The sequence below is a fragment of the Apteryx mantelli genome, chromosome 1, assembly GCF_036417845.1.
Source record: "Apteryx mantelli isolate bAptMan1 chromosome 1, bAptMan1.hap1, whole genome shotgun sequence".
NCBI lineage: Eukaryota > Metazoa > Chordata > Aves > Apterygiformes > Apterygidae > Apteryx > Apteryx mantelli.
This window is the reverse complement of record NC_089978.1, coordinates 159,251,725-159,279,024: the sequence shown is the minus strand read 5'-3', so window position 1 is coordinate 159,279,024 and position 27,300 is coordinate 159,251,725. Positions and strand designations below refer to the sequence as shown.

The following is a 27,300-nucleotide window of genomic DNA, read 5'->3' as shown; positions in this document are numbered from 1 at the left end:
CTGAGACCATCTCCTCTCATGGTTTTGTTTTACAGTCGAAGAGTTTGCAGTGCCTGCTGAAGGAGAAGTTTTTTCAGGTCAGTCACTAGTGTGTGACATTCCACTGTTGAGCAGTGATTGAAGGCCTTGGTAGAGGAGTAGGAAAGAACATGGAGGGACTGCAAAGAGTAAAAATGTACTGCTGCTTTGGCTGTGAAGGTGCGTGCAGACAGCCATACAGCCTGAAAAGCTCCACCATGCTGCTGCAGTTGGCAATTAAGCAAGCTCCTTCCCCACTGTGTTGAGTGAGGCATGCATTTGTGATGTGATCTGCTGAAGCATCACTTAGGGAATCAACTGCTGCAACCAATGCTCCTGGCTCCCACACCCTCACCAGTGGTATTAATGCATGCAGCCCTCTTAATTGCCTCAAGCCAATGCACCAAACAAGGATGGTGCCAGCTGCAATGCTTGGAAAGGAAAAGGCTCAAAGCAGCAAAGCAGATAGTGTAGCAACATCATCTGATCACCCTTAAATTTCTCCCAGTCCTCCTGCTCCCTTTCAATTCCTATTTTCTTTTCCTCCTCCTTTCCAACAGCAGTTCAGTAACCAGCAAAACGGCTGCACCTCATTTCTTTGGTCTGAGTTACTGGAACTTGACTGCTAAACAGAGGAACTCATCATTCCTCTTCAATCACATCAATGTAACAAGCCAAGTGCAAATTGTTAATCTAAGTGTATTTCAAGGCACTTCAAAAGCATGAGGAAGTGCAGCTCTCTGCAGTTCACAGAAACAGGGAGAAGTTAAGCATGGTGCAAGAGACTCGGCTTTCATTTTTAGCAGAGTTCAGGAATTAAAAAAGTGCCCTGGATTCCAGGTCTTCTGCTAAAACTGCTATGCCTCTTGGGCTTTTGTCTAGAGGAGGGATTATAGGTACATCAGCAGGATGTGCCAGATAATGAATTGTAATTAAAACCTATCATAAATCTAGTGTACACTTAACACCTGCTCCATTCATTGAACTGGAGCCTGCAGAAAGCGTTCTCGAAGATGAGTGAAAGGAAGTGTGATCTAGAAAAGCAGGTGAAAAGTGGGATGCTCCTTTGCAGATACTATTCACAGCAATTTGAAAACCACCAAAAGACTTTGGAGCCCACATCCCATTTACAAAAGTGACTTGAGGCTCTGCAGTCCCACAGGAGGTCAGTGAGACAGCACCTACTGACTGTCAATGGGACTTAGGCTCCTACTCATCTTTGGGGTTTTGGAAAACATTACACCCAGTGAGTCACTGACAGAGGGGTCCCCTCCTGGGAAGTTTCAGAAAGCACATCTTGTTTTAGCGAGATTCTAGCTGAATGTAGACTCCATTTTTTGGTCCAAGTGTAACTTTTGATTTCAGCTGCAAAGGAATCTGAAAGAAAAAAAAAGTAACATCTTATGTACAGTTGTATGTACTTGTTTATGTATGTTTAATACCCCCACATACAGACAGACATTTTTGCTGGGGGACCAATTCATACAAGGATTACTGTAGAAGCTGTAAAGTACTCATTTTACAGTCAACTACGGTAATAAAATATTAAACAGAATTTACAGCCAGAGGCTGAGGCAGTGGTTGCCCAGGTATATTATAGATCTGAACAGAAAGAAATTAACTCCATAAACTCTAGAGCTGCTGAGCAAATGGCAGGTAGAATATATATATATAGTAATAGGCATATACTCAAGTGCTGAGATCCCAAGAAAGATGCATGCCCATTCTCAGCCTGTACGAATCAATGTATTTTGACTTCAGCGTTGCTATGCTGCTCTCCATCAGGCAGGGATCTATAAGAGTTTGTTTTATGGGAAAAATCATAAAGAATAAATCGCAGTCCAGGCCTTTTGTCCCTCCCTATTATGGAAGTGGTTCTAGTAGTTTTCTCTCATGAAGAGAGGTCACAAAGGCAAGTTGGTCATCTTCTCTAGGACAAACTGTCAACTCAGAGAAGTTGACATGAGTGGCCTTTAAGCCTCTGCATGTACAAACCTCAGTGTCTGGACAGGTCTTAAATCGAAACTTCTGCAAAATCCTCAGCAGAGTCATTTTTGTCTCCAGCAAACCCATCCTCATGCCAATGCAGCCACGGGGTCCTGCCCCAAAAGGCAGGTACGCAAAGGGATGCCGTTCCTTCTTGGCCTCCTCTGTAAACCTAGAAGGTAAACAGATGGAAAACAGTTCAAGAAATGCTTTTTCACCCTGATTCTGTGTTTTTTATTTACTTCCCAATAGGTGGTGATTTCAGTTGGTCTTAAGGGACAGACCAAGGGGACTATTGACAGAGTATGTACTGATGGGCTGGTGCCCATAAGTCAACTGATAACTGCCTTACAGGCATCATTCGTTGTCAGCTGGTGATTCCTGCAGAGGATAGACAGATGTTATTATTATTTGTAATCTATCTATCTTTAATGAATTGCCTTCATTCAGTGTCCACACAGAAGAATGGCAACTTCATGACACAGACGGAGCATGCTGTCTATACGTATGCGTGTACTGGGGCGAGATTATGGCTAAGAGGAAACCAACAGATGAGAATGTAAACACAACAGAATTAGCAACAGTGCTTCCCTGCTCTGCATTGCAGGAGCAGATCCACAGGAGCTGGTTTTAGCCTTCCTAATTTCTTTTTGAAACTTGCTAAGGGAGATGAAATAACCTCATGGGATTGGACTGGCCATGAAAGAAAGTTGTTACAATTCAGTACAGCCCTTTCTTCTGCTCTTGGCCCAAAGAAGCCAGCCTCCCAGTTGGGAAATACTAAAATTGCAGATAGTTCTGTTCTTAGAGCCGAAGGACTTCAGTCCTTCTGGTGAGACTGATTACTGTGGCAGTCTGGATGCAGATCTGCATCAACTACCTAGTTCTAAAATATCTAATCAACCCATCAGAAATGAGGCATTTATTTTTGACAAGGTGGGAAATGAAATTTCTATTTGAACAGCAATCCAAAGGAAAAAGTAAAATATATTTCCCAATGTCTGCAAGGATGGATGTATTCTGCATAGAGTATGCTTGAGTCAGTACAAGTTATTAGGGTCAATGCATAATCAATAAGGTGAGAGGCTGAAGCTACATCACTAATCAGAGTGGTTACTTAAAACAAACAAATCCTTGCAGAGGTGGCATTGCCCTGGAAATCTACATAGCCCTCCCATGTCTTAAGGTATTTGGAGGGGTTCTGGTAGTACAGAAATATTTTTCAAGCTCGCTAAGTGGCTAAAGGTTCTGGCAGCCAGGTATAGCGGCATTCCTGGAAACCTCTCATCCACTTGCATACAATTTGCAAGGACTTTAGATGGCTAAGGCCTGGAGAACTGGTGCAGGATTTAAACAGGTGAGAGGTAATACAGACTATTTTGAGGCTTGGAAAAAAAATAATGTGGTGTGTCTGTGCTAGCCCCACCCCCACACTTAGATAACCTGAATAAGATTGGGGATAATACTATACAAAGTACTGTACAAGCCCTTAATTCAAGATGCAGGGCCATAAAACATGTATTGAACACTGTTGCATATCCTGTGTAAATGGATTAACATGATTCCTTCTTTCCTCACCCCCATACATCATTTTGGCAAATTTAAAGCCTGCCTTACATTGTTACTGAGGAAGGTTCACCAATGAAATATCAGCGAAAAAAGGCTATAGCTGAGTTAGTTTATTTTTTGTTAAGTTCTTATTTTATAATTCTTACTAACATTAGCAACTGATACAAGCTGGGGAGAGCGTTAATAATTATGCTTCATTTCTCAGGGAAATTTCAAAAGGAAATTCATCCCAGGTTCATTACACACAGCAGTGTATGAGTCAAGTGTACTGCAGCCCTCACTACCCATTTTACCCCATACTGCATGTTCTCATCACTGTTAGGGTGGTAAACAAGCGATAAAAGCAGCTTTTCTAGATAAACTTTGCTAATAAAAAAGACTTCTAGTTATTGCTAAGATTCCTCCCCAATGAAAGCTGGAAGCTCTTCTAAGCCTGGCCTTGCTCCTCTCCGTGGCCGAGGTTGCTTGATGCAGCATATGCTGAGATTTGTCCCAGAAGGAATCCACCAGGCAAACCCACCTACAGCAGATGTTTGTTGTCCCGCTAAACAAAGGTGGTTTCAGGCTACCTGCATCACACTTGGTTGTTCATAGAGCATGCACTTCTTTCTTAGTAGACGTTTCAGCACAGTGGTAGCTTGAAATACAGCTGCCAGCAGAACAAAATTGTGCTTCCACGCAGCGCCTCCCCAGCTAAAACCCTGTGGGCCCTCCCTGTAAGCTAACCTCAGCAGCTGTAAGACAGGGCAGGGTACACACAGTTACACAAACACAGCCTGACAGTGGCCCAGCAGCTGAAGGTAAGAAATACTCCATGTAAAATATGCCTTGCCCAGCAAAGCTAAGAAGCCAGGATCTTTGCGCTCGTGGACAGCGGGAAAATGCCCAGGCTGGGTTCCCCAGTCACAGCGTACCCCATCTGTTCCCCAGCCCCATATGTAACAGCTGCTCTGAAACAGCTAGGGGCTGGAAGAAATGTCTGGGTAGCTCCATACCAGTGAATATACTATTTTACTTCAGAATTTCTGGAAGCGACACTATTTGCCGCACTGGATTTGGAAACAGGCTGAAAGCTTGAGCCACGTTTCAACCATTAACCAGACTTTGCACCCTCTGTAGGACATGCCACCGTCACCAGTTGTGTAATTTGGTGGAAAGAATACATTTTATCACCTAAACTGATCTGTGCTCCTTCTGGGGGAGTGCTACTTCAGGTGAATAGTGGGTGGCTGTGGCTGTGAAGGAACAGCAGTGTTTGGTGTCTCTGATAGCCAGGCTGGACTCCTGGGCCCATACTGGGCTCCTCTGAGCAGCCAAGTAGAGAAACAGCATTTAAGGCAGGCCGTTGATCTAATCAGGTCTAAATAAGGACTTCGGCCTAAGAAGGAGAAAGCATTAACTCCACATACCTCTCAGGAATGAACTTCTCAGGTTCTGGCCAGAAGTCAGAGTTATAGTGGAGATGTCCCACTGCAGTTTCAATGACAGCCCCAGCTGGGATACGCTGCCCCAGCACCACACAGTCTTTAGCTGCTTCGCGAGTGAACCTGCAACAGTAAGTGTCATATGTCTCGGATGATTAACAAAAGTAAAAACACAGCAGGAAGGAAGCAACCATAACAGTCAACCTCTTCAGCAGGACTGACCCTGCATTTTAGGGAGTAACACTTTCCCAGTAGATAAATACAGCAACCTTTGCTGATGCTAGTGTCTTCTCAGGTTACAATCATCTTTCCCTAGAGTCTCTCTAACTGAGCTAGCTAACTTTGGCCCTTTTCACAGTAACAGCATTTATAGTTGCTTATGGTTTTCCCAAACTTTAACTATTGAACTGAAATGTTGTTGCTAATATCTGTTTCAGATACTTTTCTTTTTTTTTTGAAAACTGCAGATGCCAGTCATTTTTCAGAACAGGTGAAAAGAGTATTCTGTTGCACCTTCAGGAAAAATTGCATCAAATATAATTTCTGAGTTTATCTGAGAAGTTCCCCAACTTTGGGAGAGCACTTGAAACTTCACAAGGGGCAGTTTTAATGCTAGGGCTAAGTCTTTTGCTGTTGCTTCAAAAATACAAACCAAGCCACAAGCCTTTGAAAAACTGCAGGTCACAGACACTCATCAGAGACAGGCAAGACGTCAGCAGCAAAACTCTCCAGAGCTTCCTCCTGCCCTGTGGTGGCAGGGGCAGAGCAGGACTTCCCTTAGGAACCTCACTGTGACAATCTCACTGGGAAAAGAGGCCTGCCAAGGCTGAGCACAGGTGTGTAAACCTGGTGGGTGGGTGGGTGGGTGTGCTGGCAGGGCTTGGGTGGTCCCCGAGGCTGTGCAGGAGGCTGATCAGCTGTCGCAGCCCAGGAGCTCCTCCCAGGCTGGCTGGGAGCACAGGGGTAAGACACGGGGCAGGAGCCCCCATCCCTGCTCCCCGCACTGCACCCGAAAGGCGGAATAAAGATTTCAGTTTCAGGGCTGTTGGCGTGGTATTATTACAGCAACACGTTCTTTCCCCACTGCCACCTGGTTTCTCTCTTTCTCCTGACACATTAAAAAGCGCATTGACAAGCCATCCTGCTCATTTTAACATGAATTTAGTGATCGTGGAAACATGAGTGTTGTGGAAGAAAGTTCTCTGGTTAGCAAATTCATTGAAAAGAAATCTTTCTCATTTATAACAAGCTTGGCTGCTCCTGAATTTTTTCCAGAATACAGCATTATGCTTGCCATAAGCAATTAGGATCTTTCTGATGCATCGGGCTGTTCTGTCTATTCCATACCTATCAGAGTAAAAGCTGGATCAATAAACACCACAGATAACACCAGTGGAAACTTCAGAACAGCTTTGCTCTGTTCTGTTTCCCATCCAACAAATATTGATTGTTTCTCTGTGTTTCAACTGAAATTCAAATATCCCCGCTGGTTTAACTGGCAAAACAGTTTCCACTTGTATACCACATATAACATAGTAAAGCCAAGTTATGTCATCTACAAGCAGGTATTTTTAACATTTACTCTCTGTGCAGTCCTACAGAAGTTCACACTTGACTTCCAATTTTTGTGAATATATAAAAGAGAGTATGATTTTAAGCTGTTTTATTTTAAGGTGTTTGCAGTTGGAGGACAAATTTTTCAAAGGCTCTCACAGTAAGATCAACTTCCATTCCTTTTAAATCATCTGAAATTTTCCCACTGGCTTCAGGAAAAGGACTCACCACTCTTAAAAATTCCGTTCTCAAAATTTTCGTTTATGCTTGTGATAACTTGGAGATTTGACAATCAAACAGTTTTCTAATTTTTCCCCCCTTGTTTTCAATTCATCAATATAACGTACTGTAGTGAAATTATTCTTGTGTGAGTTAGAGAAAAACTTTCAAAACTTTATGGATGTAGCACCATTTTAGGTATTTTATTATAACACACTAGTAGTGCAAAATAGCATGGTCTGAGTTAAACACACATGTTAAAAACCCTTCAGCTTTCTGAATGCGCAAACTTTCTGAAGATCAGAGCCTTACTGAACAGCAAGGGTAGCTCTTCCACCAGCCAACAAGCTAGGGCAGTTCTTTACTCTGTACCCCTAAAGCCTGAGGCGTAATGAAGAAGAAACATCTGGCTTTCTAAGGCCGGCCCTGCTTCAAAAAGGCTTAATCCTCTAACCTTGTGAGATGTGAAGAACAGTGAGGATGCTGTCTTGGCTGGTTAGTTGTAAAAAAAAGCTGCTTTAGAAATACCAGTATTAGTCAGTTTTCGTTCACTGGCCGCATTATATATTTCAAATGCACAAGCAGTATTGATGTTGGCACAGAGACCAACGGCGTATTGGTTTCCCAGCAGCAGATTTCCATTTTATGTAGCTAGTGATCTGCTCTGTGGAATCAGAAGGGGAAAAAATAGATACCTGAATGCAGGTGGATACATGCGCAATGTCTCTGCAATCACCATGTCCAGATAAGGGAGTTCTTGTACATTTTGATAGTCAGGAATGATCTGAAAAGGCAGGAAGAAAGAAATGGTTAGATTTTCTCACATTTAAGTGCCAAATTCTTCTCAGATTAGTTTTTAAATCATCTATTTTTTACTGGGCAATTTTTCTGTAGAAGAACTCGATGTCTCATCTAAAACAGTAAATGATAAAATTATACAAAAATGTGGGCAGTAATTAAATATGTGCACAACATTCCTTTCATCATCAAAACACTTTGGTGTGCAGCCCAGTTGAAGATATAATAATAAATCAACTTGCTAGAAAGTATTAAAAACAGGGCATTAAAAAGCACATTAACAGCTACAACAGCGATTGTATTATCTCTGCACTGAAATCTGCCCAGAACCTCTTGACCCTTGACCCTCCCGAAGATAGGAGCATGGCAAACCAGGGGCACTTTATTCCCAAGAAATAAGTCTTTCAATTATTTCTGCTGATGTTGAGCAAACTCTTTGCCCTTTCCCAGATACAGAAACGAAGTGATGGGAAAGTGCTGGCTCAGTAAGGTCTGTGGAGGGTGGGAGGGCGACAGTGCTGGGGGAGAGCAGCACCCAACCGGGGATGGCTGTCGGTGGCAAATTGCTCCCTGTTAAGATAAAGGGTGGTCGGGGGACGGCTGAAATAATCCCGCAGGACTGCAAGAGGGGCAGGGAGAGAAGTCTCTCTTCCCATGACCGTCCCATGTGTCCTGCTGGCTGGTTTTGCCTGACAGACAAGGCTTGAGTCCACATGTACGTTACGGGTCCCTTGACAATTAGGAGTGGGCTCCAAAACTCAAAATGACTATAGCTGAGAAGAGTTTGGCCTCCGACAGGCAGCAAAGGGACAGCGAGGGAGACCAAACCCAGAGGGACAAGCAGCAGCAGGGACGCACAACTCGGCCCACATGCCCAGAGCCTTTCTCCCACTGTTACCTTCCTAGGAAAATGGACATTTTCCCTGTTGTTATGCAATGCTCTCAGCAGAGGGCAGCCAAAGTACATCTAATAACTCCCCCAGGAAAGCAGAGTTTGTTTTAAATTAGAGCATCTCCTAAAGACTGACACGGAGTAAATTGGAGAAAAGCACAGACGTCAGACTAGACTAAACCTTTTATGAAGATTTGGGGCCCCTGCCGCTCACAAAGGGGCCTGGATTCCATCCTTCCTTTATTTACTACAGCACTTTTCATGTATAATGCATATTTTATTGAATTTTCATGCAAAAACATATGGTACATACTGAAAATACTAAGCAGAGAACAACTCCAGATGGCATGCAGAAAAGGCATACAATAGAACGAGGATACCTTGCTGGATTAGGGTATCCCACTTATTCAGAGCTAAGCCACCATGCACCATTTCACATTAACTAACTGATCTTTTCTAGGAAGGAAATAGATACATTCTATTATCCTCATTTTTTGGCTCAGGAGAGAAAAGCAAAAACAGAGGAAGTAATTTGCACAATGCTGAGCAGAACCAGCGTGCCTGCTCCTCTCTTCGAGGGAAAGATACAACTCAGCTCGTCAATATACAAAGTATTTTGTCAGTATATGTTGGACATTATCAATAGAGGAAGTATAGAAGACTACGCTGACTGTCACCTTCTAATGTTGCTTTTGTATTGCAGTAGTGCCTACCAGCTCAAGCCTTTGGCTTAGGTCAGTGGTTTTCAAACAAAGGACTCGGAGACTAAAAATGCAAATAGCAGCAATGTCAGGAGAACCATGGCTGAAGGCTAGGAGCTGTGGTTCAATAACCTAAACAGATATGACCGAAGGCAGGAGGAAACAACTTTTATCATACTTCTTTTTTAGAAAGGGATGCAAGGTTCAGAGGCTGCCTGCCATACCCAGCGTTGCACAGGAAATCAGTAGCAGAGGCTGGAAAAGAACCACGATCAGACTCAAATTTCAGGCCTTCAACACCAAGCTGTCTTTCTCTGGGACTGCATAGGCGTTCCATGCTTTAATGCAAACTCATGCTGCGATGTGTATTAATTTTTTTCTGCTAATTTTGCATCTCTCTTTCAGAACTTTCCCCTGTGCTTTTTATACTGCTCTCCTGCATTTCTTTGAATCATGGGTCACCACCTCAGTCCTGTCCCTGCACTCCCTGCTGACTCCCGGGATGGGCTGGCAAGGGAGAAGTCAGGCTCAGAGTGAATGAGTGGTGGAGCCGAGATTACACCGTGATGTGTTTGATTCCCTGAGCCATGCTCACTCCGCTGGGCCTTCCTGTCTCTCTCATAATCCCTCTACTTACTTCTGGAGTCAATAATTAAGATAATTATATGGTAACTTGATATAATAAGTAGCCACTAAATCAAACCCTACATCGACAAATAATATAACACTAAATTATGGGAGTTTTGATTTGCTCCTTCAAATAGCTTCTATACCTTCAGGGGATTAGCAGTTTAAAAAACAAAACAAAGGTGCAAAACCAGCTGATTTTCCTTGGACAAAAATTCCTGTTGCTTACAGAAAGAAAAAGGGGTCATCTGAATGGCAGCACAGTGAACTGTTATCGTGGGCATGGCAGACACATCAGTCATTTCCTACATCTGATGCAACTTAATTATTGACACTTCCACGCTTTTAACATCAAAGTGGCTGGACCTAATTTAGTAGTTGTTTGCAAGGTCTGACCCAGAGCTGCGTAAAGCACACACCAGCCAAGTATCCCTGTTTCAGAAAGACAGTTTGCTGCTGCTTTTTTTTCTTTTCAAAGAAAACATTTTCCGTTTGTTTTTCCACTCCCTCTCTTCAAAATATTCCTTTAGCCAAGCACATTTGAGAGGAGTTCAAATGCTCTTGTCTCCCTACAAATCCCTATTTATATCTTTTAAATTTTGGCAGGTATGCTGGGATGGGGAGTGTTGTTGTGCAAAGATGACACTTTAAGCCCCTGCAAAAAACATTTGTACATTGGCTCTCACTCAGGGTTGGGTGTATTTTCATTTAGAAACAGGTTCCTTTCTGTAACAGGTGGATGTGCGGGGGAAGACAGGAGGCACCACATTGTACATAATAAAACACACCATATTCTAATTTTGCAACCACTCCTTTGCACAGCAGTTTCTCTTATACTTTGTGCAGCCTTTTAATATCTTTTTCTTGTGGACGTGGAAGTGAAATGGCCATGAAACCTCTTGTGGCATTTCTCCACATGCATATTTGCCCAGCTGGCTTTCCAGAGGTATGGTGGCACACCTCTTGCCTGCCCAGACCATGCAATAGCTGCTGGGGCCCAGAGTCTGTCTGGTTTGCCAGATACATACAAAGATGCTACCCTGCTGGGCTGGTAAAGGCCTAAACACCTACCACAACCTGGGCTTAGCCACAAACTTTTCTCTATGACTGTCAGCAAATCCCATGCCTCAATTCCCTAGAAAAAGGGGGGAAATTAAACCTTTGCCCCACAGCATGCCCTGAGGTGAAACACCAGCAGTGATTATAACAGTGCCTACATGCTACAAGGATGAGGCACATTTTAATCCCCCTGTAAAATCCACAAGAGAGAACAGCATATTTTGGGAACCAAAGTCCCAAGAGCCTTTCCTCACAGGTCGCCTGCAGCTGGAGCCCCATCTCCTGCTGTGCATCCTCAGAGAGGTCCGGGTGCACAGAGTGGCCTGCAGGCTAGAGATCTGCAACGCAGCCAGGAACTGCCTTCAGATCCACCTTGGCTTTTCGGGACTGGCATTAGCTTTCTCTAGGCAGGCGAACCTATTTTTTGCCACCCTCCTCAGTTAATTTCTAATTCCTCAATGAACACTAAGGAAATCCAAGTGCCAACAGGAGAGGTCTGGCCAATCTTTCTGCTGGAGTTTGAGATGTTACTGTTCCCAGTTGCTCGTTCCTCTTTGCTGGCAGTGGTTATCGTCTCCGCAGCCAAGTCAGCAGAAGGGAACATATGCCTGCACCTCAGTCGCTTCCATACAGCGTCCAGCACGAGCCCATCTTCAGCGGCAGTTTAAGACAAGATGTGAACTTTTCTCTGAAGTAGCTGTTGAGTGCAGCACAGATCCTCTCCTACCACCTCTGTTTTGGGAACAGTAGTCTGAGTACACATCAGTGAATAAAAGATTTCCACTTATCCTATTGGTCATGGTCTGGTGGTGCTCAGCAGCCAGGAATGAAAAAAATCAGAGTGAATTTTATGTAACTGACAGAGTGTGACGCACACCTGAAATCGATTTGGAAGCAGGGCAGGCTGCAGAGGCCACGTTCCTCCCAACTACCGCTGCCGAGTCATGGGCTGGGACCGCACCAGCTGTGCTTTCCGAGAAGTTGCAATCCAAATCAAATGCCTTATGGGCAGGCATGATTGTGACAAAGTCCACGTTGGAGAGATGAGGCGTAGACCAGCTGAAGCACAGATGTAGATCCCTGAGTAGATCCCCCTGTTCCATCTGAACATGAGGAAATACTTTTTCACTGTGAGGGTGACAGCGCACTGGAACAGGTTGCCCAGAGAGGTTGTGGAGTCTCCTTCTCTGGAGATATTCAAAACTCGCCTGGATGCAATCCTGTGCAATATGCTCTAGGTGACCCTGCTTGAGCAGGGGGGTTGGACTAGATGATCTCCAGAGGTCCCTTCCAACCTCAACCATTCTGTGATTCTGTGAGTAACCCGTGCAGGCATAGCTACACAGCCCAGATCAGCTCTCCCCCAAACGCAGACTTAATGAAGCAATAGGATAGGAGGTGAGACAATAACAAGCCAACACCATCCCTGGAGGCTGCTCTCAACCCCCCCCCCCATGCCCTAAATTGCCAAAAGAGCTACCTGTCCACTAAAGCCAGCATCCAGAAACAGGTCAGCAATGTTTCTTGATCAAATGGATCAAAAGCTGCTGATAGATCAAAGAATCTGCCTGGGCTTTTGACCTTTCTTTGGTCACTGCTAGGAGCTGCTAGTCCCCTCACCAAACTACAGCCTGTGTGCCATGCTCAGCCTGAGAGGGAGGGCAGAAATACAAGAACACTAAGTTAAGTTAGAGTTGCCCTGTGACAACCTTTCTGACAACCATATTGAGAAAAGAAAGGCTAAAGACAGGACGGCACTCAAGATGCAGATTAATGAAAAAAGGGGTGGGGAGGTTCAACAGAAGCCTATCTGTAACTTGCTTAAAGAAAGCTCGCCTCAAATTTTACCACTCCCACAATAACATGCTCGAATACCTGCAAAGCACCAAACCAAAATCTCCCTACAAGGTCAAGCAGTGATATAGAGACAAACTTGATGAGGCAAAATTTGTTCGTTTCATCCTGAGAACTTGGACCAAACTCTTAAAAAAAATATTTAAGGCAGTCACCATGCAACAGTGACGGCAAAATCCCTCTTCACTGCCTGTGGTCTGGCCTGCACCTGCCAAATGGGGTGTCTTCCTGAAGCATGGCACCTGGAAGAACACCTGGGAAAAGGGGACCCTGCTGCTCCTGAGTCCCCCTGGTCCTGGGGGCAGGTCAGGGCAGAGCACGTTGCTTGAGAACACTGCTTTAAGCATACGGAAGAGCGTGTTTAAAATCAGCATCTGTCCCTTGGCCTCATTTCCAGTGCCAGAGAGGACTAAGGATAAAGAACAACATATTCAGTTCTCAAATACAGAACTGAGAATGAGGTGCAGGACAGAAAAATAGGACAACAAGCCTCATTTCCAGATTAAGATGAAGCAACAAGAGGCTTCCTCAGCCGCCTAGCATTTCTCCTCTTGAAACCTTACAGCACACGTTGGTGGTGCTAATGCCTCACAAGCAGCTTTGTGCCTTCTCACCACTGCCCCAGAAATGAACATTAAAGCAAGCTCTCACCTCCTCAGATCTATTTCCTCAGACCCTGATTTCCCCAGAAGTGTGCAAAGGCTACCCAAAACATGTATGCCTAAGCTTTGCCTTTATATCTTTGTTCCACGTGGGTTACTGGTCACCTCTCTCATCTGCTCGGGTTGCCATTCACGTGCAAACACAGCACTTGGGTTCTCCTCTTCACTTTTGGTGGACACAGCATTGAAGACTCTATGGGGTTGGGAATGTTACTTCGTTATTGGAGGCACTCCTGGAGCTGCCACCCGCTCTTAAACTCTTACAGTGCTCAGTGTATCAGCCATCTCATCAAACAAACACCTCCTGGCTCTGCCTAGAGACCATGTGTGCCAAACAGAGATGTGGTATTAAAACTTTTCATCCAAATCACCTGTCCCCCTCCCCATCTTCTCTTACTCCACCCTTCACATGCTCCTCTCTGAGGCTTTCCTTGCTCCCCTCTTCTCTGGTCCATCACCACCCAAGTTGCTGGAATACAGGCAGAGGTGGGCACTGATTTGGCAAGCCACGTTCAGCGGTGGTGGGAAAGGCTGGCACACCAGGTACACACTGCTGCCTACGCTGCGAGCAGACCTTGCAGCCAAACTCAGTCACTTTGGTGTAAACCCTCTCAGCTCCCTGGGGTTGCAGCAGTATAAGGGAAATGAAAATGCAGTTCTAAGTACGCACCCGATACTGTTGGGGAAAGAGCCAGAAAGTATATGGTTACACTTATGTCGACTCTCTTTAATGTTACTTTGCTTTTTGAATCAAAGACTCCTGACAGATGACAGACCTGTGCTACCTCTAGTAGCTTTTGTGGTGCTAAAACAAGGTCTTCGTAGCATCACTGTTCAACAAGGAAACTTCTGCAAGACAAAAATATTTCCTGAAACTGAACAGTGCCCCAAAAACAAACAGATAAACACAGCTCTGTAACCAAAACAGTCAGAAATTCACTTCCACCTACATTGCTACTGACACATGGTGATGAGCAAGAACAGAATGACTACCATCAGGTAGAAGATCTGAAAAAAAAAAGCAGGAAAGGAGGAGAAAATCATTAAGAAAATCCTTCGTGAGGCAAGCTACAAACCAAAAGAGAGGAGGGGAAAATCTCTGTGTCAATCCTGGTTTCGTAAAATTGTGAGTTTCATCTAATCCCAGACTCCTGTGCCAAGAGAAGTGGTTGCCCTTACATTGAAAGCAAATAAATAACTGGGAACAAGCAAGGGTGTCTGGAGTTCTCTTGTCATGAAGGAAGGGGAAGGCTCCGCTGATAGTGCCCAGCCAGGCAGCTTTTAATACACAAGTACAGACTAGACTTTTTTTCTTTTTTTTTAAACTTAGATTTAGTAAGGAAGAAGAGTTCCTTTCTCCAGAAGAGGTTCCCTACCTGCATGCAATGACTGCCGAAAACCAGCTATTTGTGGACGTGATATAATCTGTGGCTGCTCTACTGCAGTGGGCTAGGCTCACCAGAAGTACAGAGATTGCCCATTTCTCGCTTCCTTAAGAAATACTCAGCCCTCAGGAAATCTCTCTGGTTCTCTCCCTCGGCTTGTCTCGGCCCACTGAGATTCGCGAGTCTCCCTTTCTGCACTTGTCTGACACAATCAAAATTTCTACTTGGGTGGCAGAAAATCTGAATGGTGAAGCATCCCAGTGGGAGGGAGGCAAAAAGGAAATTAAACAGGAGAAAGGGCTGCCAGAGGCCCAACAGGCTGAGAAAGAAAATTATAAAACTGGGGTAGGTCTGTCCGAAGGGCATGTCACCAGTCCAAAGCACATTAAGCACTGAAGTTCCTGCAAGACTTAATCCTTCCTGCTATAGAAGTGTCCCTTGGTGGTTGCTGCAGATCTACAGGAATAAAGAGGAGGGATTTCTCCCCTCTCAGCAGACATTCATGGTATCACATAAGAGCCAGATGATTTAATTTAATCATTCCTGCTCCAGCTGCTATTTTCTGTATGGAGGTGACAGTGCTTTAAATTAGGGCCTTGCATATAAAAGGCCTGTGTGTTTAGTTTAATCAAATGTTCATTTCCTCACATTATGTTTATATTAAAAGGCATCAGCATGAATTTTCAGGCTGCAAATAGAGGCTATTGTATGGGCTATGTACCGAGGTCCTCATCGGTCGTTCTTCATCTCTATGGCTTTGTATGCTCGGCAGCCTTATGGACTGTGAGATGACTCAGCCCCAGGCCTGCAGTTTGGGGAAATATGCCCTAGAGAGCACAGTCCAACCTATGAGGAGAGCAGAGCTTTACACAAAATAAATTACTTTGGTAATTTGCCCTTCTGCAGATACTTAAATATGGGCTTGAGCCAGTCACTGCTTAAGTCATTGGCTTCAGCGGTTGCTGGATCAGACCTTTTTGGAATTAGTAAACAGGCAAACATTCACAGAAAAGAAACTGCAAGATTCTCCCATCGCTCACTGTAATTATTATTTGCTTTGACAAGGGCAGGTCAGTTTTAATACCATTCAACATTTATGTAGTGCCTGATGCCTTGAAAACAATTTATGTACATTAAATGCAGTACAACAACAATAATAAAACTTTGCCTTTCCACAGCTGCTTTTCCCCCGAGGCTCACGAAGCGTTTAGCAAACATTAATTAGTTGGTCATCTTCCAAACGCATGTGTGAGGTGCTCCTGGTAAATACTCCCTCCATGTGCACAAGGGGCCAGCAGAGGTGCTGAAGACTGAGGCCAACACTTTCCAACCTTGGAGTCTAGCACCCACTAACTCCAGCCTGCATAAGTAGCCTGATTTTGTTTTTTTTCAACCTCAACATAACGACTCCTGTGAGTAAGCAGGCAAGTACTGCTCTGAATGCTTAGACTTAAAATGACCAAAAAAGAAAGAAATCTGTTGCATAGCATTTAAATACATCTGAAACAAAAAGGAGCTTTGGTTTTAGCTGCCAACATTGCATTTCAGGGCCCAGTCTGTCCTTGAGAAACTGATGATACTAAAAGTACAGAAAGTAAAGTAAAGCTTTTCAAGTGTCAAAGCTCCAGTTCCTTGCTGTAGACTCCCTTACCTCCCACCTAACGCAGGTAACAGCTTAGCCCTTCTCCTCTCATTTTACCCATAGCAAAGTATCAGAAAATTATTTCTCCTCTTTAGCTCTAATACATGGTTTTAAAATAGGTGACGAACTGCATGGAACCTGTGAGCAGAAGAGCACTGTTACGTCCAGTCTGATTGGCAACCTTGACCTTCGCTTTCCTTTCCCCTCCTTTTTCTCCCCATCTGGAAAAGCACTGGCAAAGACTGACCCACTTTCCTGAATGGGACCAGTTCTGCATCACTCCTGCTTCTTGCCTCTTTTCTTGACTGGCAACATAGCTTATGCCATGTCCAGTGCTAGGTCCAAGTTTTAGCATATGCCTGTTCTACAAAATGTGAGGAAAAGCCTGTTCCTGTTGAAACCTCTCACATTTTAACTGGAAACCTGAAAAACTGAGAAAAAAGGGGGGGGGGAGAATCTGGGGAATCTGACCAATACTACTCAGTGTCTTTTCCCCTTCTCCTGCCTCAGGAAGTGCTGACTGCCACGGGTACAACAAAGCGATTTGCAATTTATATGGGGAAAAACTTGATTGTACTTAACACGGTTTTAGTGTCTCCTCCCTCCAATGCACATGGAAACTCTCTTAAAGAACCAGATACCAATCCAAAATCTATTACCCCAAGCCCAGTGGGGAGCTGGCTGTGAGCACTGGTGTACTATGACCGTGGCTACCATGACACTGTCCTATGACAAACCCCTCTAGATATTCAGATAAAGTTGTCTACCAAGAATCATGGCCAGTGCCTACTGGAGGATTTCTTTCCCTTTCTCCCCTTGCTCTCTCTCTTCGCCATCTGGGATTGTAGAAATTTCCCTAAGCCTGTTCACGTGTAGATTTAGTGAAGCCATCATGGTGTCATGTTCTGGCACAGTTTGGTGTCTTTGCTTTCCTCTACCCTTTGTAGAGCAGCATGGCATGGCTGTCCATCTGTTTATGATTTACTGTACACAATGACTTGGTCCTGATTACACTGATAGACACAGTGGGTTATTTGAGGGCCAACCGGATCTCTATAATCACACTCAAACTGTACCCAAACCATGGGAACATTTCCAATAAAAAAAGGCCAGTGAGAAACTCCATGTAGGCCTCCCCCAAGAGAGCTTTCCTCTCTTTAATTCCAGGAAGTAAAAGCAAAAGTCTCATTTTTTATCTGGAATTTTGCTGTGTCTATCAGTGTCTAACTGATCCATAAAAAGAGCAGAGAAGGCAAGAAGAGACATCAAGACCTGCGTCTTTCTGAAGTTTAAAAGTGCATATAGGAAAAGAGATTTTAAAAAGACCCAAAAGATTAAACTCAGGAGGCCACATCTCATGGTCACCTTTAGCACAATAAGGAATCACACAGTCAGTGGAACTGTGCTGATTTGCACCAGCTAAGGACTGAGCCTAGAAAATGCAGCTTTTGGGGGGACCGAGGACTGTTACTGGGAAGAAGCCCTTTGAGTGTACAGAATCACTGGCCCTCATGAACACATGGGGCCAAGGGAAAAAAAACAACAACACAAAAGGCTGCAGGATGAAATCACAAGATCAGCAGTGAGAAAACACAGAATTCATTTGTCATCTGAACAAGGTCATTTCTAACACACTTTAGGATGATAGAAGGCATTATGCGGAAGGCAAATGGAAAGCATTGCTCACAATTTCTTCTGCTTTATGAGTAAGCTACTTTGGCCTTTATTTATTTATTACCTCACAGTCCCACAACAGTCCTGGTGCGAAGACTGAGCTGCTAACTCTCTCTCCTCCTACTCAACAGTACTTTTGCTTCTTGAGCCTGACCCTTTCCTCCCTCAGTTTCTGGCCATCTCACTCCTTTTTCTCTACATCTTTCCAAGGAGAGCCCTGTTTTTGTGATACCCCACACCTCACCTCTATGCTGTCTTTTCACCTGTGGTCATGCTGCTTTAAGACCCCCTATTTTATCTCTTTGCCTTCTTTTTTGAAGCTCTGTCCTGCACCAAGTCTCAAAGCCCCAGGGTAGAGGACAGAGGCCTGAGAGCACCCAGCCAACACGGGGGGACCCACCGGGGTTTGAACCAGTGCTGGAATGGAGCCCACTTGATCCCAGATGCTGCTGAGACGCAAAGGTGGCACCCACAAAGCGCTGCTTTTGTTGCACTAGTCTTCAGCACGAAAGAGCACTTTTAAAGCTAGCAAAGTGCACAAGCCATAGCTATCTGCAGGGGGTTCACTAGCAATTTTGCCCATATGAAATACCTAATAAAATACAGTATCCTTTGCCCTCCTTAGCACGAGCTGTGGCACAAAGATCTATGGATACCTATAGATGGACTAATTCGGAGGGAGTGATTTTCTGAGAGTACAAAGACAGAGCACAGCTGTAGGTTTTTTCCTGAAAAGGCCCTGTCACACACACAAGAGCAGCTAGGCATACTCGGAATATTACCAACCCTGATCACTCAGACATTATGAGCTAGGCCCCAACATACTTAGAAATTGCCTGGAAAACACAAGAGATTTACAACAAATAATAATATTTTGAACTGCATTTGCCTTCTGGCTTTTGAACTGGGATTCATGTTTCCTGTCTCATCTTTTCAACTATAAGGGTTAGAAACCTTTTTTCCTTCTTTTGTTTTTTGTTTTTTTGTTTTAATAATGAAAGATGAGATGCTGGTTATACACCTGCCTTCAGTGTCTAGTGATTTGAGAGAATACAAAACAAATACCCAAACAAAAACAGAGACTCGCAGCGCAATCACAGGATGCTGGTAATATTCCATTTACGGAGCACCATGAGCCATCCCTGGCTGCCCTTTGGCCATCTGCCGCTAGCACTCAGCTAGGCTTACGCAGACCTTTTAAAAAGTGTGCAAGACCAGGAACTTCACGCAAATAAACATGTGCAAGCATAAATCAATCCCCGCTGCATGCTGCCCCTCAGATCGCAGATAGTTTTGTAGCGCACGTTTGGGGAGGGGGGGTATGTGAAAGGGGCCTCAGGGAGCAAGCATCCAACCTCCCCTGAAAATGCCAAACTTAGTACCTTGGCAAAGCCTGACACAGAATCAAATTGAAACATGCAGACAAAGTAATTGGGGGGAAACTGTGCTGAGTTTATATATAGCATTTTGTTTCTGTTGGGTACTGGAGGGGGGGGGAAGGGAGGAAGTGAGCGGGAGGGAGAGAGAAAAAAAACAGAAATTTTGGTTGCTGCTATCATACACAGATCCACTTATCTATGGCTGAAGCCCAGACAGCTGTGTGACTGTAAATGAATAAATTTAATTAAAAAGTCAGAAATGAAAATCAGCAAGAAAAAGGAGAGAAAAAACAGGACCTCATGCTTCCCCCACCTAGCCTGATGTATAAATAGACTATCTAGCTGATGAAGGGTGCTTATTATTTCTCTGACTTCCATGTGTGTAAAGAAACCTACAATTCTTCCTAGTGAACAAGGAGGATATTCACAAAGCCAGTGGCACACTGATGCTATTCAAAATTTGCTGCTCTAGTTTAAATGACATCATATAACATCTTGGTGCTCCCAATCATGTAATACCTGGGGTGCTCCAAGAAAAAAAAATATATATATATATATACATTATATATATATATATCAAGGAATTTGGAGGGATAAGATTTTGGAAAGGAGGGAACCTTGGACCATATGCAGCCTGAGTAATACCTCTTGTAGGAAAGGTGTTGGGCAAAGGTAGCAAGTGGATGTGATTCCCCTTTTCCACCTCTTGCATGCTCAGGCCAGCCTTGTGTCAGTGTAACTTAGAGCAACCTCAGGGTTTCTCCTGCCTTAGTTCCCAAGGCACTTCTGATGCAGGAGGTCTCAGGAGTCAAAGCATCTTGCATGTTCATACCCACTGCTTTTCCTAACACATTCTCCTCCCATGCCTTTCACATCATGGGGCAGTAAAAGAGATTGGTATTAGTACTTCTGGCCCCTCTTCATGTGTGCACACATGTATGCATGTGTATTTTCTGTAACACATTCATCAATTTGAAATGGTATGGAAAGGACTGAAACCCCCCCCCCCCCCCCAGACCTTTAAATCTCTTAAGATTCAAAGTGTCCGTGCTGCAAAGTCTGAAAATCCATCCCAAGTCCTATTTATCTAGGTCAAGAAGTAGGAAGACATTTTTACATTCTGCATATGCACGTTGCCACTTCTGTTCCTTGGCACTACACCGGCTGGGAGCTGAAGAGCCCGGGAAGACTACCGCTCCTGTGTTTCCAGGGGACTTGGTAGAAACCCCCCTTTTGTGTTCCTTATAACAGAGGCTTGTCTCCTCTCTACCACAAGAGGCACTTCAGCCAGTATATTGCAAATCCTATGCTGACAGTAACTACATGTACGTAGCGGGGGAAGGAACCCTACCTCAGTGCCATATCACTGCTGCGTCTTCTTTAAACTAGGGAAAAAAAGAAAGAAAAGCAGTCTGTGAAGCAATGAAGAAGTTAACAAAAGACTTCATTTCTCTCCAGCTGATCCCCACGTGACATTGGGAAACGTGGGTTAGGTTCAGGCCTGTTTCCACGAGGGCAGGAGCGGTGCAGGCAGCAACAGCTGCATGGTTGAGTCACGGCGCTCCGAGGTGGACGGCTGCATCCTGATGCAGCTTCCCAAGTGAATTTGGGAAAGGCACTTCCTCTCCTCTAGCACTTTTAATAATACTGGTAAACCTTACTCAGGAGACCTTGCGTGGAAAGGGCTGGCACGCTCAGGTGAAGGCAACATACTGAGCCTTCAAAACCTGATCGTTACGGAGTACTAAGAGCAACTCCACTGCCTTTTCTTTAAGTCATTGGAAAGGTAAGTCTTAGAAGTTAATACTGATATTATACTCAAGAAAAGCAGATTCTGAATGGACAACAAAATTGTGGACAGGCTACTGGGACAGAAATTTTACACATTTCTTCTATATAAACAGAGAAGTGAGTTTACCCCCATCACTAAAGCTTTCCTTTACACTGAGCAATCGCTGGGGGAAAAAAGCTGTAATGGGTGCAACATGCACACGTGCACACACCCACACACGAAACAGCGAAGGCAAAGCAAACCAACTGATTTCCTGTATGTGCATGAAAAAATTAATTGTAATTTGAAGTTTAAGGGACCTGCTTCAAGGTTCATTTTGCCATTATGCCCTTTGGTTGCAAGCAGCGGTTGGGGCAAGCGCAGCTCCTCCCGGCTCCCCAGGCCTCTGCCCTCCCAAAGCTCAAAGACGAAATGGCGAGGGGAAAGTGATGCCACTGCTGCAGCACCTTTGGAGGAGGACCCAGGTGGTGCATCCCTGCCCTTGCTCCATCCCTCATCCCACACGCCCCAAAAACTGGGGGGGAGCTGCAGGCCGGGGGAAACGCTGCTCCGCTGGCAGCAACGCTGCCAGCGCGTTGCCGCTCCAGTCTGGGCAACGCTTTCCTCTTGGATTATTTTCTTTTTTTTCCATGCTGCAGTTCTTATTTCGTTATTAATCAGGCGACCCAGCGGTGGCGCATTGCCACAGTAACAGCTGGAAGCCCGGCGCTCCTTCGTGGGGCCGGCGCGCTTGCCGCTCGCTCAGACTGAAGGAGGGCTCGCGTTGGGAGCGCGCAGTGCCTCACCGGCCGCCAGGCACTACACGATGCCCTCAGCTCCGCGGGAAATGGGAAGGATACAGGCTCTTTTGTCAGCTTGGCTTGGTCTTAATAACATTTAAATATCTGAAGGTCACTAAATTAGAAAGCGCCGAGATTTGGCACAAGGGCCTTTCTCTACAACTATGTGGGTTTACTAAAGTAAGACAACAGAAGAGAATAAACCAGACTGAGTAAAAGCAACAATTGCCGCTATGATGTTATTCTTCTCATTAAGCCCATATACCAAGCCCACAGGGAAGGCAGCATTTCCTGTCTCTCTTGCTGACAGTTCAGTATTAGGGCACAAGCGCGGGTCACTGTCCCTGGCGATATGGTAAACAAAGATAAGAGTTTAAAGCCATGGAATATTTTTTTAACCCTGAATAATTCTCTCGGAATAAATTCCATTGTGGAGAGATTTATTGTTTACTTAGCACTCCTCAGAAGAGCTCCTCAGGAATGCAATCTCCTCCCCACGTGCTGGACACAGAGCGCGCGCTCCAGCTGCAGGCATGAGCCAGACCTGCTCTGGGCGTCTCTTACTTGCCACTAGAACCACGTGCAGATAGCGTAAGCGAACCTGCCGGAGGAATGCAGCCCCTGATGGTTGCCCCGAGCTTGTTGCTATCCCGGGCTGGGAACTTAAACAGATGTCTTCAATGGGCAGCCGTTCTAATAAAAAGGTTTTGCCAAAATGCCCGCAAAAAACACATTGCTTTCCTTTTCTGCACACAAAATGTCTGCAGCAGAGTAACACATGCGTGAAAAATAGCAGCTGATTTTCCGACATTATTAATAAAAAATCAGTCTTCCCCATCCCCACAGATGCCCACCTTCCCCTTACACCACATCTCCCCAAATGCATACATACAAACCCACTGTTGGGAAGAGCATGTGAGGAAGACATCACTGCCATCAGAAGAGGCTGTCTTGTATTTTCTCTGTAATGGCTCAGCAGCTTAAAGTAGAGCATGAGTTTAAGCATGTGCTGATTTGGGGCCTACAGCATCGGACTAGAACTTGGAGCTGTGGGTTCAATCACCACTGCTGCCTCTGAACTGGCCATTTAATCCTGCCATGCTTCCCCTCTCCATTTGAGAAAACAAAGTAAAACCTCTCTGGCACGTTGCCTGGGATCTCTCTGAAACACTCTTTAGTAGACCTCTCCTAGCAGTACCGGACATAACTGCAAAACTAACTGGATTTGATTAGGCGAACTGCCTCCCAGAAGAGCATAGAGTCAGGACAGGAGGAGCGGCAAGGGATTTCTCATGGCTTTGTGGTACACATTTGACCCTCCCCACCTTTTCACAACAATCTCGTGTTTCTGGATTTCAACAGAGAGACGACGAGGGAATCTCTAGTCAGGGCACAAGCAGGTTTGTTGCAATGCAATTCCTAAAATTGTACTTTCTGGGGACATCCTAGGATTGCCAGAGAGAGATTAACAGCCTTGGGCTGCACTGTAAAGTGGATTGTGAGTTTAAAGTGTTTCTGTTTCATTTTCTGAAAGAGCTATAAGCTTAGATGTTGCTAAAGTTTCCCACAGCGTTCTCGGAGATAGTTTCTGTAACCTGATCTCCTCTCCACAGCCTAGATTACTGTTCCAATTAGACCAGTTTCTTTTTATTTCTCTGAGCAATTAAGAACTCTCTTTGGCTCTCACAGCCCTGAAACACCCACAGGACATACAAGTCCATATTCCTCTTATGGGTTTTCCAGATCACCCCTACTCCCACTCACTGGATGCCAATTACTCTACAGATTGCATTAGGCATGTATTTGATGGCTGCTCTTTTTCAGCTGTTCTCATAACCTCTTTCTGAGCAGGTCGCTTGCCAGATAATCTAGCAACACAAAAAATAGAAGCGAGTTCTGCTGTCTGTTCCAAACAAAGTTTTTCCAGGACCATTCAAAGATGCCAAAATCATGGAGTTGCCTCTTATAAAGATCAGTACATTCTGTATCAGTGTGCCATCCAACTCCTGATATCTTTAATCATGACCTGAGGTCAGTTAGAGTTTATTAATATAAGCAGTGGTTAATGGCGAAGATTTGTCATTGCATTGAGGCTAGCTGACTAACAAACAGGACAGAAGTTGAGTGGTTGTGGAGGCCTGAAGAATGCAGTAATAAAGTTAAGCAATTCCTCTGAACTGTAGTGCACCCATGGAATAGGAGAGATATGCCTGCCTATATTTGTGTAGCATATAGCGTATTTCTATTGATCTGCTATTTGATGATATGCTAGAATGCTATGTACTGATATGCTAGAATGATACTGGTGCCGAGGCTTACTTTCACTAGTGAAGGTAAATTCAAGCATAAAGTAAATTCAAGTCTATAAAGAAAAGGTTAGGTGGTATAACAATTCAGGAAAACCCAAGTCAGTACAAGTGCAGTTTAATTGACTCCTTCCACTGGACCCATACTCATACCCATGCTCACTGATATCCCAATATCAGTGAGCAAAAGAAATAATATTAGCAAAAGGACATTTTTGCCAGGGACCTGCACCTATGCTAAGACATGTCTCAATGCACATCAGCAATAAATTAAACCTGTCATATACAAGCTTTGATGGAACAACCACACTCTACATCTGATCTGGGTAAAGGTGAAGCCCCTAAATACAGTGATCAATTTCCCTTCCAGATATGCATATGGAGCACATACTACGCATACTAATGCTCTACATAGGGGCCTTAGCAACTATCAAGGGGTATAGCTCCACCAAAGTGTACCCATTCACATGGATCAACACTGAATCATATGGCCATGGTTTGTATGCAGTTCCTCAAAGGGGGTAACTTTTTAAAAAGGCAGCAAGGTCCCAGAAACAAAGCTGTAGTCTTCAGTTCAACTTCTAAAAACCCAGTAAATGGACCAGTAGAACTTCTTCAACCTGCATGAGTCAATGTCTCATCTACACATATGACAGAAAAGGAAACAGCCCCCCTTTTTAACAGCGGTGACAGAAAGGAGCCATACAGTACATCCCACAATGACAGACTTGTCTAATTTGGCAAATACACTGTTTCTGAACTTGTGTAAGTATATCAGATGAACAATCTCCATAATTTAAATGCATAAAGTATAATGTAAAGGCATTATATCAAACTAAAGATGCTTGCACAGGAAAAAAGAAGTTATGCTGATAGAAGCAGTTTTATACTTGTATACTTCCTTGCATGCTAGGAAGTTGCCTGGTGTTAACCACATTGATTTCTACATTAATATAGCTATCAGCTGTAGCTTTAAGATGTGGATAGATGTGTATAGCTATATACATGCGTACACATACCCACACCCTGTTCTACCTCCCAACTGTACACCAAAATTTACTATTCTTTTCTGTAAGAGCAACCATTTGAATAGTCTGTAACTTAGGAAGGATGACCGCAATTTATATACATTATTTTTTCAATCAAGGTCTAAGTTAAAAACAAGACCAAAAAAAGGCTAGATTAAAAAAGCACCCATCCACACAGTATTGACTAAAGTTTTCAATCACAAGCCACTCCAGAAATAAGCAAAAAAGTCCTACATTAAATCACACACTCACACAAACACATACACACACACATGCGCACACAAAGGAGAGACTAACAGTTATTTATGTTTCCTACTTCTAGAGACAGGAAACCTCCCTTTGCATCTGCTTTTTTCTCATTATGAAGAATAATTTTAATTACAGTCACTTGTCAGGAAGCCAATTTTGATTTTTTTTTAATGACATCTGTCTCAGCATTTTTAAACTTCCTGCTCAATGTAACTTCCTTCATTTTATAGACCAACACCCAGTTACAGCAAAAAAGAAAAGGGAGTAGCAAATGATTTATTCATTTTTCATGTTAACTCTTATCAGGTATATCAAGTGGTTCATTGTTCTGAGAACTGATGGTACAGAAAGCAGATTTACAGGGGGAATTTAGGACTCAAGCAGTATGGGAAAAGAAAGAAAATACGTGTGTGGAAAAAAAAAACAGTTGTAACTTAACCGTAAAACAACTCAAGAGTTCCTGTTCTGCAGACTGATTTTCCTAGGTTCAGCTAGACATTTTTTCAGAAAAAAAAAATCAAGGTTTGAGAATAGGCCAAAAGTCAGGGCAACATACTTAAAAACAAGAACATTCGGAGTCATACACAATGGAGCCAGTCTAGCCATCATCTACGCTGGCTTAATTCTGGGTAAATTTCTGCTGCATCAGTGAAGTTACTCTGGACTTAATCAGTGCTGCAGAGGTAAAACCTGGACTGCAAGTCTGCATCCCAGGCTGGCATTACCCCCATTTCAGGCAGATAACTGGGTCAATAACAAGGAACCCCAGGGCTCCTCTAGCAAAACTGATCACAGAAAAACTAAACACTTAATTTTTAGATGCTTACTTGTTAAACATGCTTGTGCCTCCTCTTCGATTTAGTCTGCATTCAGTTTTGGCTTACAAGGCCATATTGTGTGGCTTACTATTTTCCTCCTACATGAGGAATGCAGCTAGCTCAGAGGCGAAAAAGGGAGGCAAGAACACTGCAAAAGAAGTTAAAACAAGTAATGCAGGAAGGAGAGAAACAGGAGAGAAAAACAATGAGCAGAATGAGTCAAGCCACAGGACGGAGAGAAGCGAGGGAAGAAGCAACGGTGGATGAGAGGGCATAAGCAGTGCCATCAAAAGTGCCAACAAACATTTGCCTTCAGCAATTACAGCCCTTCAGGTACGGCGGCTCCTCCCTGAGATTCACCAGGACCGCCACAAGCCTGGAGATGCCACGAGCACCGAGCACCGGGACGGGAGGGAGCCCGGCTGCGACGGGGGCATGCAGCAGGAGAGCCGGCGAGCAGCCCGGAGGAGCACATTTTGTGGGTCATTCTCACCACCCGTTCCCTGCGCTGGTGGAGCTCAAACCACAGGCGTGTACCCACACCTGGCGAACACAAGTCCCCCAGGGGTGGAATTTATAACCTAACTCAGAAACACAGCCAGTGTTAGCTATAAGAATAGCTGCCTTTTGGCTGGCCCCACTGTTGGGAATCAGGTAAGCAAAATGAATTGTTACTGTCTTGACACCAAAGCAGCATTTTCATTCTCTGCTCCAGACAACTTAGATTTTATTCTTTTGACTTACTGCATTTTCTAGAGTAGGGTAAATCATTGGCGCTTTCAGGGTGCATTAACAACACAATACAAACAAGCTGGGAAAACGAAGTCTCCCTCCTGCGCTTTCCGCCTACTTGCAGAGCTAATCTGCAGCCACCCTGAAAGTTCT

At 44.3% G+C, this 27,300-nt stretch overlaps 1 protein-coding gene across 1 annotated transcript in view; it reads right to left on the bottom strand.

The window, feature by feature from the left end:
* TBXAS1 (thromboxane A synthase 1) overlaps nt 1-27,300 on the bottom strand; it is a 233,323-nt gene continuing 206,023 nt past the window's right edge. The window contains exons 10-13 of the mRNA XM_013947330.2: nt 7,466-7,554; nt 4,983-5,120; nt 2,014-2,176; nt 1-1,395 (exon numbers count right to left, since the gene is read on the bottom strand). Of these exons, the coding sequence (XP_013802784.1) occupies nt 1,321-1,395; nt 2,014-2,176; nt 4,983-5,120; nt 7,466-7,554 (465 nt within the window). The 3' untranslated portion in view covers nt 1-1,320. The remainder of the gene's footprint in view (nt 1,396-2,013; nt 2,177-4,982; nt 5,121-7,465; nt 7,555-27,300) is intronic.